This window comes from Protopterus annectens, chromosome 4.part0, assembly GCF_019279795.1.
Source record: "Protopterus annectens isolate FY-2018-M chromosome 4.part0, PAN1.0, whole genome shotgun sequence".
NCBI lineage: Eukaryota > Metazoa > Chordata > Ceratodontiformes > Protopteridae > Protopterus > Protopterus annectens.
Window position 1 is genome coordinate 472147199 of NC_056733.1, and position 13479 is coordinate 472160677.

Below are 13479 nucleotides of genomic sequence, written 5' to 3' on the forward strand. Positions count from 1 at the left end.
ATTACCACAATCAACAGAACATGCTGGAGGGACAGGTTCATAACCCTGAGACTACCCATGCTATGGAATAGACTTCCCATACATGTCAAACAGAACACCTCACTGGCCCTCTTCAAGAGAAATCTTGATGAGTGGGTGGGAAATGAAAAATTCACCCCGGGGATCACTCCTGTGGCTCTAACTCGACAGAGGCACTGGGAACTAAGGTTGGATGGCACAATGCCAGGACAATCCTATGGGCTAAGCATGTAAAGGCTCCAGGGCCATTAGCCTAGTACACAACTATGAACCTATGAACCTATGAGCTGCCTTCTTTCCCAGATTAAAAGTCCGGTGATGTCAACGTTCGTTAAACTAAGTTTTCAGTATTGTCGTCTCAGTTAGGTAAAATTCTATTAAATGGAATTTCAGTCTACTCAGGTAGACCCTTATATACGTATGTGTGTGTGTGTGTGTGTGTGTGTGTGTGTGTGTGTGTGTGTGTGTGTGTATATATAGGGTCTATATTATATGTTCGAACGCTTAATTGTTTGAACCACTAAACATCGACCATTAGTGATCGAACAATTAAATGTTCGAACATATAAAAAATTAATATTTAAAAAAAAAAGAAAATGTAAAGGGTGGAAAATTTCCCATTTCCTACACTGTAGTGCAATCTTGGATTTGGTATACTTAAGTAGCAGAGGGTGTGGGGGTGCAGGGGGGGGGGCTTGCCCCCCTGCTTACACCCTTTATTTATTTTTTTTTATTTTATTTTTTTTTTAATTTTTTAAAAAATTCGAACATTTAAATGTTTGATCACTGAAGGTCGATCTTCAGCGATTCGAACATTTAAGCGTTTGAATATTAAACATAGACCCTATATATATATATATATATATATATATATATATATATATATATATATATATATATATATATACACACACACACACACACACACACACACACACACACACACACACACATATATATAGATTAGACTAGATTGGCTGTTATTTATTTATTTATTTTCAGTTTGATTACCGGGGAAGTCCACTTGGCCCAGAGAGCCCGTTTTCATTGGAGGCCTGGGGCAAAAAGCTCCATGAAACAGATGACAGTAAAGATAGCAGTCCAATAAAAATAAAAGTACAAGTACAAATACATATCAAATAATACAAAGTGTGAGCAATATTGCCCATAGTGGAAAATATAGTGCAGATACATTTTAACAAATTCACACAGTTAAAGTCAAAACCTATTTACAATGTCAAAACCTATTTACAATATTTACAGAGTGTGCTGTTTTATTGGAATTCTTTTATTGTATGCTACTTCCTCAACATTTTGACATATGTTTGACTGGCTTTCAATGTACCTTACTTGTGATAGGGTCATTGTGTCATAGAGGTGCAGGAACTTTTCTATCATTGCACAACTGTGGGGGAGATAAGCAGTCAGATATATGTAGTACTATATATTGTGCTCTATTTCTCCAAGGTTGTGTGACCTTCAGTTTGGTATACCTAAGTAATGGGGTTGGGGGCAAGGAACGAAAAGATATTTTAGTGCAGGTGACTGATTTTGTTTGGAGTTATTTGTTGCTGTTATAGGTAAAGGCATTTAATATAATGAAAGTAGATGCCAGTATTGCATGTTTCTGTGTTAGCCTTTATTCCTTAGGTATATTTGTGTGTACGTATTTACTTATCGTAGCTTTATGACACTAGTGGAAGTTATGTTTTTTGTTTTGACTATCATACATCTTTACTTTGATGTTTTATCAGAGAACTCATCAGTGTTTTGCTATTTTGGTACTTTCCTGGAAAGTCTAGTTTCATTGTGGTACAGTGTTATGTTTGTGTCTTAATTTTTCACTTAGTGGGAGATGGGCAGTGGTCACATGACGAAGGAAGGAAGATCTAGTATTACAGTGTGTAACACAGACAAAAACTGTCTGCAAGAGAACCAGTGTGTGCTTAAAGCACATTTGTATGTGATGAAGCTTGTCAGCAACATGACTGCAGTCTTACAGATGAGATGATATAAGTGTGGAGTGTGTGATCACAAAAAATTGCCCATAGAGTCTGCCCAGTGGCTGTCTTTCCTACATCCAACTGACCCATTCATTCCTCTGGCCTATTCATTTGCTGGTGGAGGTGAGAGCTGAGTGTTAGGGAGCTGGCCAGTCAGCAGAGCCTGCTGACTGTTCCATCTCCACCCCTGCGGCAGTCTGGTAAACTCCAATATAGCTACTGCCTCAGGAGGTGCAAACATGCTTCTGTCTACAAGAAACCTCCTGATCAAGCAGCACACTGCTTGTAGTGCAGATATGCAAGGATCTTCCTCCTGTGGCACTAGACCTGCATTCCTGCCGGTGCTACCAATGCAGTGAGACAAGCTACCTCACTCCTAACCAGGATGGGTGACCCAGTGTTGGCAACTTACTCCCATCCTTGCTCACCCGGTCCCTCTACCTTGTCTGCCACTAGGAGAACACATGTCATCTGGGGTGCAATCAGGGATTTTTCCTCTGCACCATGGGGCCAGGGTATAAAAAAGTATGTTTGTAAATTGAATAACATGATATTGAAACAACAGACTGCTAAAAATGTGTGAAAACAACAACAAATCAGATTTAAATGGTTGAAAGTAAACATTAACACTCCAGTCTAGAAGCTGAAAATTGAGATAGAAGGGAAAATATTGGAACATGTTAACAGCCTCACGCATCTAGGAGGAGTGGAGAAGGGAAGTTTGAATGAGGAAGTGAAAGCTACAATTAGAGAGGCTATAGCCAATGGTCATACACTACACCTGGCACAGACTGTCAGGTGTAGTGTAAGACAGAAGAATGCCAAAGAAGCTGCAAAGTAAGGCATACAAAACAGTGGTGTGACCAGTACTGCTGTATGGTATGGAAACCTAGGCAGTGAAGGTAGAGCAGTTGAGGAAGCTAGATGTGATGGAGATGAAGTGCCTGAGATGGGTGGTAGGATATAAACTGTGGGACAGATGAAGAAATTAGGACATCTGTGCAGAAACTAGAGTAGCTCCAATTGCAGAGAAGGTCAAAGATAACAGATTGTGGTGTTTTGGGCACATGTGCAGAAAAACAGAAGACAATCTGGTGAAGACAATTTGGGACAGACAGGAAGAAGACAAGAGGAAACAAGGGCATTCAGCAAAGAGATGAGTGGTTTGTGTGAGAGAAGACCTCCGAAAATCAGGCATGACTACTGAAGAAGGTAGGAGAGTGGCGAATTAAGAGAGATGGCAACAGATGATGTGAAACCCAAACTCCATGTAGAAAAATGGGACTGATGATGATGATGATGATCTAGAAGTCATACTACATATCATTCAGAGGAGGCAAGGCTGGGGAGAGTATTGTGAAATAGTGCATTCATTGTGCAGGCTGGAGAGGAGAGATATTCTAGAAGTGACTCCTGTAATGTGTACCATGAATGGAAGTGACTGAATGATGAAAATGTGTAGTTTGAACAGATAGAGGTGGTATTATCTCACAGTGATGAATAATGCAGAATATACTAAGTTGTAAAGAGAAGCCGCGGTGGTACAGCGGTAGCATTGTTGCCTCACAGCAAGAGATTCTCCTGTTCGATTCATGGCTGGAGTGCCTTCTGTGTGGAGTCTGCATGTCCTCCCCGCTGTCGAGTGGCCTCAGAAAGACATGCATGAATGGGCGTGCCTTCACTGCAGGTTGGGCGTTGAGCTGGCAACTCGGCACCATAAAAAAAAATCTACTGACAATATTTAGTGGACCAGAGTTCCACTGTGGCGACCCCTAACCGGGAAAAGCTGAAACAACAAGCATACTAAGTTGTAAAGAGGTGTAAATGTGCCAGAACTTTAAGAATGTAAGATTTGCTTCAAAGCTATATACATTACACCTAGTAGATGTCTTAATAAATGGCCAGAAGTACAATTGCTTTTAGGCGTTAAGTAAAGAAATTATCCAAGATTTCTGCTACAGGATCTAGTAGTTAAGACTTTTTGGAGCAAAGTTGATTAAAGGAATTGAATGCAGACTGGAATGTTATAAGTCAGGTTTCTTAGATCAAACAAAAACATTTGCTTTGTAAAAGTATACTACAAGTATTTTAATCCCACTATTACTGACTTTTTTAAGAAGGTTGTGCCATTGTTACTGATCTGCCTATTTTTAGTCCCTGTCTAAAATGGAGGGGGTTGACATATTATCATGAAATGTTTAGGGAATTTTTCTTTTTGGTCACCAACTGCTCATGCTGCATCTGGTCCAGTTGCTTCCTTAAACTGTTACATATCCTGGGATAATGGTTGTAATCCTGCTTCAGGTTAGGAGTTGTTATAATACTCCTAAATGCCTTTCCCTTTCAGCCAACAGGTAGGTACTTTCATGTTTGCTAATCTAAAGTAGAATGACAGGTTTGCTTACATTCTAAATTAACTGTTTTAGAAATATTGCAGTTTGTCAATTTCTAATCGCCATTCTGACCGCATTTAGAACCTACATATAAATCCAAGACTTTCTATATTGTGTTTGGATTTTGTTATACATTTTTCAGGGCAGGGTACACAGAAACTTATCTTTGTTTAGCACTTTGCATGAGCTATTAACACTACAGGTTAGGAGAAATAATATATCTGATGTCTGGATGCCAGTTTGCATGTGTAGAAACTTTGTTTTTCTATAACATTTAAAATGGCAAAAAGGTATCACTGTTCATGAAACAAGTATTATTTTAGTTCTACTGTAACCCTAAAATTATATGGTTTTGATATTTTCTAATATTTCAATAGGAACATGTCCCAAGTAATGTATCTTGTTAATATAATGACACAAACCTGATCAGTTTTAGGGCCCTGTAGGTCTCATAGGGTACATATCAAATTAAGAACATATTTATTAAACCCTTTTTGCAATTTTTTAGTGAGTTGTAAATTTATCCAAAAAATCATAACACTTAGCTTTTGAATGCCATTTGTCTTCATGTAATTTATATCTTTGCATGTCAGTCTATATTTTTGGGTGAGGCTATCCTAATTCCATTTATAGAAAAGTTCAGTGTATGGATAATTTCATATGATTTTTACTCTTTTGTAATGCCGTATATATTCTGGAGATGCTGTGCTTTTGCCATCCTGAATAGAACTTATATATCCACTTCAGTGGATTTAAAGTCTAATGCAACATGCTAAAATATCACTTTGAAATGGCTGTAATACTCTTGCATTCAGTATATATTTATAATAGCCCATACCTTGGTCTCCCTTAACAGTACTTGGAAAAACTTTCAGTTGATTATACTTGGACATTAACATTTATAATACATTTCAGATGTTGAGTTTCTCTTTAAGAACTTTAATGCAACTCATTTCTAAAATTTCCTCAGCCATAATGCCATAGTCAGCCAGTTTTGGTGGTAGCTTCTTTCCAATAAAATAAAAGGTCACTATTTTCAAGAAAATATATATAGTTTTTATTTCTTCTATAATGCCAGCTCAATTTAGATAAATGCTGGCCTTGTGCTGCATCCTCCACCCCGAACAGAAGTCACATAGCCACTCTTCTTGCAAGCTTAGTATAGTTAAACATGTGAAATTCCTCCAAATCCCTGCATGTTGTACATGTTTATAACAGGCTATAATTCAGTCCCTTTTGATAGTTCATAGTAAAACTTTCAAGGAATTATACATAGGCAGCTATTGGCTAAACCACATTGCCATGTCCAGTGCTAGGAGCTTTGGCAGTGGTATGGATCCACTGACAAGAAAAGGTCACTGTTCTAGAGAAATATGCCTGTTTTTTTCCTTATGTAATACCAGCTAATGTGTATTTTGAACATGAGTTCCCCACTCTGAATAGTAATTGCATACCAACACGTACTGAAAATTAAAAAACAACATGCAGTCTGGCACACTATATAATAATAACATGACTGTGCAAGCTTATGTATAACAAGTCATGTTTAATTCACTCTTTGATAGCTCTTAGTAAAACTTCCAGTCACTTATGCATGGACTCTCAGGTACATACTGTATGAAAGGTTGCCATTCTGCCTTGAGCACTAACATAAAAGTCAGGGCAGAATTTGTCATTTCAGATGCTTGAAGACATAATCTTTTGAGGTAAACACAACCTAATTTTTAATTCTCCTGTTCTTAGTATTTTGATTTCCAAAGTAATCTGTCAATCATTGTGGTGTACATCTGAGGTAAATGCCACTGCACCAAGGAGACTTGGCATCAGTCTTGCAGTCATAATATAAGTGCATGACATTGCAGGAAGATATGTACCATGAATGCTACAAAAGCAAGCTGCGTTGTTCTGTATCAGGTTAGCTAAAAGGTACTTTACTCATTTTTTGATTTGCTGATTGGCAGGGTTAGGGCAGAAATAAAATAACTTGGGGAGGGTAGGAGCACTTGTAGGAATTCCTCTGGAAAAAGGAGACATGGCACCAGGTGTAGGCAGCATTGCATGAATGTAATGGAGGAAGTATACTAATGATAAAAAATTAGGTTCTAGGGAATAATCAAGTAATTCATCACACACATGCCAGGAGTTGCTAAATCATATGCACATTACTGATGCTACATCCTGATTTTTTTATTGAAGATGCAATTGTCAGTCGAAACATTACTTCTGTGGAGGGCAATTTCAGCACATTCTGCTGTATGTGATCTGTACAACCTTTATTACCATTATCCTGTTTCTCAAGGTTTTGTTTTATTTCCATTTTAGTAAAAAATATAATTAAGTCCTTTTAATGATTACAAGAAATAGTGACACTTATTTGGCAAGGACATAGTAAATCTGTTTATAAATATGTATGAGGTGCTTATTAAAGACAGCATAAGTATGCATTTGACTGGTACTTTGAAAGTAGTATATTCTGAAGCATGTTTAGGTATTATGCAGTAATGTGACTTGCACAATGAAGTGTTTACAGCTTGTAATGACTTATTTACAATGTTATTTTATTATGTAAGCTCTTATACTACTGTTTGTATGCTATGTGTTTATGTCCAGTAAGCTTTATCTGTTATTTGGTTATTATCCAGTTCAAGAGCAACTTGGACAATTGGATGGGAAACTGGAAATTCATCCCTGGTTTGGTACCTATGTCTATGATGCAAACAGGTAACCTGTAAATGGTTTATGTCCCAGGCCCCTGCTTACACTTATCAAGGGTATCAGAACTTGTCAGAGATTTGGCATGCATGGCTAGGCTTAAAAAGGCCCTTGTGGTCATTAGCCTAGTAAACACCTAGGAACCTATTAGTAATGATAAATAATTGAGTGTTACGGTATACTTGGAGCTTATTATTTACTGAATGTTATAAAGCTACTAATGTGATGTATTTAAGTGTGGGAAGACTTTTTCTTCATGTGATATAGCCAACAGCCCCCCCCAACCCGAGTACAACAATGTCCTGAGTGAGACTCAAGCCCATTTTCCTTTTAAAGGATGAGCACTTTGAATGGCCACTGTTATGTAGGAGACCATAGTATCTTCAATGACCACCTCCTTTTCTAGACAAAAGTAGTTGCAGTAGTCTATTACAAACTACCCATGTGTTGACAGAGGGCATTGCATACTGCAACCACAATATGTATTTATTTTTAGTGGCTGGGTAAGAGTGCTGGCTCTGAGTGAACTTCTTCATATTTGACCCGGAAACTAATAACTGCTGTTGCCATTGATTTCTAACATGAATGTTGTGTGACTTCTCTCTGAGCTTGCATGGCATCGTGATGAGTTCAGGAACTCCTTCGGACATCACCAAGCTTAGCAGAGTAATATGATCTCACCTACACTCTACACTTGGTTACAAAAACATGAAACAGTGCAGGACATACCAAAGAAACAAATGTAAATCTTATTAGACATTGCAGCTATGTATCATTATAAAAAAATAAAACAGTGTAGCATGTACCAAAGACACGGAAGTAAATCTTATTAACCATGACAATTGTGTACCATTGGTCAAATAAGATACAGATTGTTCACAGAAAAGGGGCATTTGGAGACACTCATTCCATGCTAACAAAGGAAATTAATCCTGGAATGAAAGTGTTTGATATGCTTATTTGCACAAACTATAAAAATCATGTTTGATTATAGTGATTTCTTTCTATTGCTAAATAGGATCTTTTTTCTGTTGTGACAGGTCTTTTGGGCCCTCGGAACAGTTATGGAAGTCCTTCTTGCAGTACTGGTGATGCCCAGCCTTGGATGGCGTTGGCTGCTTCTACTTTCCACGGTGCCGCTCATCATATTTGCAGTCTTGTGTTTTGTAGGTATAATAGTCCCATATGTGATGCCATAACACTTCATTCGGGAATGTCTTATCACTTCCTGAAACCCTTAGAATTAGCAGACATTTCCATTTCCCTGAATAATCCTAAGTATAGGTGTAATATAAAGCTTCTACCAGCAGTCACATTATCTGCACATGAAGCCAGGAAATAGGGATTGTTGTTTTCATAAACCCAAAAGCTGGTACCAGATATCATGCAGTGCATCATGTATTAAATGAGAAACAAGTGGCAATACAAAAGTAATGCTTTCATTTATGAGTAATACTTCAATAGAGTCTGCATCAAACAGCAGTATGCATTTATCTAAACATGGTAAGGGTGCTATAAATATAAATGGGCTTGTACCTCATAAAACAGCACACCTCAGTAAGAACAACCCTTCCTTGGGGATAAGACTGGAGTGTAACACCGTTTAGTATAATTGTTATTCATATGAATCTATCCAATATCTAATCCAGTTAATACCTAGCTATGTCTAAAGGTGCCTTGTTCATCTTATTCATTCTTTCATGTATTCATTTTATTTTTATTTTATTTTTCCTTTGTTGACTGGATTAGTCCCAGTAGGCTAGCAGCCTCTTTTCAGGAGAGACCTGATATGTCAAATTGTACTACTAGGGGAAATTTGGCCAGGGCATTGGGGAACTTTCTCTACTCTTTTTCATAGGTACTGTGGAATCTTTTACATTTATTTTTCATTTATTTATTGAGTATTTTTAAACTGGGTAAGTGCACTGGTCAGTTGCCCTTTTCAGTCATGACAGAGGCCTGAATGCAAATACAAGTATATGCAATGACAAAGCAGAGCACCAGCAATAGAAAACAGAAAAAATAGGAGTACAGACAATGTAAACAGACAAAACCAAATGCAAATACAACTTTATATGTAAATATATAACATATTTAGAGTAGTCCTGCCAGTCTGCGACATCGGTCGGGAAGATCTAAAAATGATGCATGTCATCTACAGCCCTGTAATTACTCATAAAGATAAAGACCTCCCAAAGGCTTTCAGGAGATTAAGAACAGGGTAAAATCATGAAGGGAGAAACCAGTCTAAAGACTGTAGCAGCTACTTGGAAGTATCTATATAGACGACAAATCTACTGAGCAGGACAAGAGTGTTCATCAAAGAGCCGCTTCTCATTATTTTCCGTGATAAATAAATAGGCTTCAAAAAGAATACTCTATAGACAGTTTTAACAATACTGCTATCTGTCAAGGTAAATGCGTACCTTGTTACCATCCTTAAGTGCAAAAAAAAAACAAAACTACCAGCATGGGCTAAGTAAATGACTTCACATTCTAAAATAATATTGCTGCTGTTAGGAAAAGTTATTGAAAGCTCAGAAGTAAATTCCTCCTGCTATGTTTGATTGTTTAGTGGCTAAGATGTAACTGAAAAAAGGAGTGAATAGTATACATTTCTGTATTTTCTACCTTTCAGTTTGTATACAGGGGACATACTAACTGGTGTGAACTTTCTGGATTTGCTTGACATCAGAGGTAATATTTTATGTCAGTGGAAATACATATACACAAATTAAACAGTTGGCTGTTAGAATGCATTCAGGCTTGATGCTTTCTGTGTTTCTTCCATTAGACATAGACATAACTTTTTTATCTATGTGAAAGTTGCTACCATCTTCTGTAAATCAATCCTTGAAATCATACATTGGATTTAAGATTAATTAAAACTCACGCTACAGCAAGAAGGGGGGGGGGGGCGTATGTTAACACTATGACATAAATTCACAGGTGCACTCACTGACTCAGGAGTGATATCATAGGATTTCTCCTTGCCATGTTATAACTCACAGAAGATGACACTGCTGACATCAGAGGTGGGCCACAGCAATAAGAGAGCTATTGGTGTACAATGTATGTGGAATATGACATAATTCAGTCTTGATCTAGGTTATTAAGTCATCTAAACATTTTTTAAATGGAAAGAATCCAAAAACTTTTGACAACTGCACAATTGGGAACGTTTTATTAAACTGTTTTCTCTGTGAAGGAAAAAGCTTCTGTACCCCCCCCCCCCCAGGAACCCGTATCCTGCAGTCCTGCTACCTACTATATTCATCTCTAGGATCACTGAACCTTGGAGTGTACAGGGAATAAAAATCACAGTGCCCCCTGTCTCTTTGCCAAATGCAGTCAAATGTTTCTCTGATTTGTTGAATTAAAAAAATCACAGTGACCCCCTGTTTCTTTGCTAAATGCAGTCAAAACTTTTCTCTGATTTGTTGAATTAAAAAATAACCAGATAATGTTTTTCCAGATAACCCACTGCCTTTCAGATCTACTTTTCCCTGTTTTCTGTAGTTTTTTGTCATAGTAAATTAACATTAGCAGGTCAGCCAGGTATGACCTACAAGACTACAGTATTTGGTTATAATATCCTTTTCCAAACAGCATACTGCTTGTCTATACCCTTTAAGACCTTGCTTGGTAATAGCACCACCAAACTGATTGACACCCAGCTGACAGACCACAGTGTTCTACTACAAAACTGCCACAATATAGATGTCAGTGCTTGTAAGTTTAAAGCAGTTTTTCATGGCCACTGTGCTCCTTGTACCCTGACATTGTTGAGTTCTGTCAGCACACACCCATTACCCTCAAGGTCACACACATTCAGAGAAAAAGAAAATAGAAAATCAATTTATTACTTTTTCTCCAAACTCAATCTGTCTTGGAATTAATGTATTAAGAGATTAGAGTTATGAGGGCTGGTCCTCATCATTACAGGTGCAGGGAGGACGCAGCCCCCTCTGCACAAGACATTTGTTATAAATTAGTACCTGGCTAAATATACTGCAGTGGTCTGCTGGGTCACAGTAAGATGGTCTGTGGTAGGCTAGGTGCCATAAGGTTCCTCTTGTTAATTCACATCTTTAAATGCCTAAATCAGATTCATGATCACGTGAGTCTACTCTTCTTTATAAGTTCTCCCAGCTCCATAAAAGTACATTAGCAAGCTGGTATGTTTATGTTTGATTAAGGGTACTTTCCATTCTGTGATGCCAGTAATCCAGTAATGAGTAGTAGTTGAGCGTTTTTGTGTAAAAGACACAAATGTTGTTAGTGCTACTCAAAAAACGAGAAGGAAAAGGACTAGAACATCAGACTGTAACGCCTGTCCTTAGTTATTTGTAATCAACCTTTTACTTATCAAGATGAAAACTATGCAGCTGGTATTTGCCATGCACAGGACTTCAGAGGCAGAGTAGGTAACTTAATTTCCTCATAACTGCTACATTTTGAATTTCTGTAATACTTTATCATTTATCATCAGTACATAAGATCAGTACAACTTTGGCAAACATTACTGTACTCTTGACACCTATGTTTTTCCCATGTGCTTTTTTTCATAATGGACTACATAAAAGACGTATTTGTACATATGATAAACATTAGAATTATTGTAGAACTGTTTGGTCTTTAACATCATGGTGAATGTATATTATTTGACTGAAATGTAAACATTATGTGCATTTTATACTCTCCATTTAGTAGCACAAAACTCATGACTTGAATTAATAAAAGGGACAGGAAAAGATGTTGTGAACTAAAATAAAGCTCATCATTAAAAAGGACTTTCTAGATAACAGAAGTCTGCTGTTTGTTGACCTGTAGCTGTAGAAGAGCATTAATAGTAATGAGTAGTCATTTCAGGGAATATGGAACCGATCTATGTCTAGATTATGTCTAAAAATGCTGTTTATATTTGATATTCCTCTCACCAGTGCCTGCCTTACTCTGTTTTCTGGATATGACTGCCCCAGTAACATTATCTTTATATTTCCCATTTAGTGGCTGCCAGAAAGTGCCCGATATGATGTTCTATCTGGAAACCAGGAAAAGGCCATTGCCACTTTAAAACGAATCGCAATGGAAAATGGAGCACCAATGCCCTTGGGAAAGTTGATTGTTTCCCGGCAGGTAAGTGTTTGCAAGTAACACTAAGAAAAAAATATGACAGTGTATTATATATGTATATGTGTATGTATTAATTCTAATTGAAACAACTGAAAATTGCCCTAGAAAGGATTTGTTGCATTTTGATAGGTATATCCCATTAAACCAAAAGCCCTTATTCAATGCTAACTTGTGAAGTAAAGCTTTAGGCACATAAACAATTTTTGTGGTTTATGTTGAGCATGTAGCATACACTGTATGTCAATACATGAAAGGGTTCATTAGTTTAACATAAGGATAGAATAAGTTGACATTCAGTTGCAAGGCTTCATGAAATGGAGTCTGTAAGTTTGAGTTAGAGGCATGTAAATTATTTCCAGAGTGGGGGGTGGGCTCCATCCAGGCCTGTAAGTCAATGTTGTGATGCCTGTAGTTATACATGCTCACAGCTAATTTACTAGTATTGTATTTCTATGCCCAGATCATGTTTCTGGAGAAATGTTAGTCCAGCATTCACCCATGTGAGAAAGAAAGAGGAAGGCAAAGCCTGCCAGTTTTCTGGTTCAAAGAATTAAAAAAATCTGCCCATTGATGAATCCTTGTTTTGTATGGGTCTTGTTGACAACAGAGGCTTTATGTAGATGCATCCTTAAGCACGTGAATGTAAATATGACTTTGAATTTCAATGTTGCTGTCAAAATTACATAGGTGAAAGGGAAGTGTTTGTGGTAATTTCTTTTCTCAAAATATGTTGAGACTTATGTGGAGACAACTTGTAAGGACTTAATTTTCCTAGGAAGGTTAGAATGCTTGTTGGCAGTAGTCATTTACATGGCTTCATTGGGACCAGTGCAGAATATTACTGAGTCATATGTCTGTTGGGGTACTTGTGTCTATCACAATTTACCTACATGTCACTTAAAACTTGACAGTATGGCACGGTCATAGGGCAAAGAAGAGAACCTTCAGATACCTTCACCTTTAAGGCTGTGAAGTCAGGACCTTCTTTGTCCTTTTGACACTTGGTTAGCATATATTAGCAGAGCCTCTTTAGTGATATGTGTTCAAGGCTGAGTTAGACTAACTTTTGAAACAAATAACTGTGGTTCATCTTATCTCAAGCTTTCTTGCTGTCTAATAAAATAGAGTCTTTGGACTTGTCTGTCCTAGTTAGTCTGGAAATAGTCTGACCAACATGTTGCATATCTAATATTATTCCCTCCTGCAGTGAATGGTGG

At 37.5% G+C, this 13479-nt stretch overlaps 1 protein-coding gene across 1 annotated transcript in view; it reads left to right on the plus strand.

Annotated features, from left to right (window-relative positions):
* The window catches only part of LOC122799383 (SV2 related protein), a 416834-nt gene that overhangs the window by 243788 nt on the left and 159567 nt on the right, over positions 1–13479 (plus strand). Inside the window, exons 8-9 of the mRNA XM_044068393.1 lie at positions 8167–8292; positions 12137–12265. Coding sequence (XP_043924328.1) covers positions 8167–8292; positions 12137–12265 — 255 coding nt within the window. The remainder of the gene's footprint in view (positions 1–8166; positions 8293–12136; positions 12266–13479) is intronic.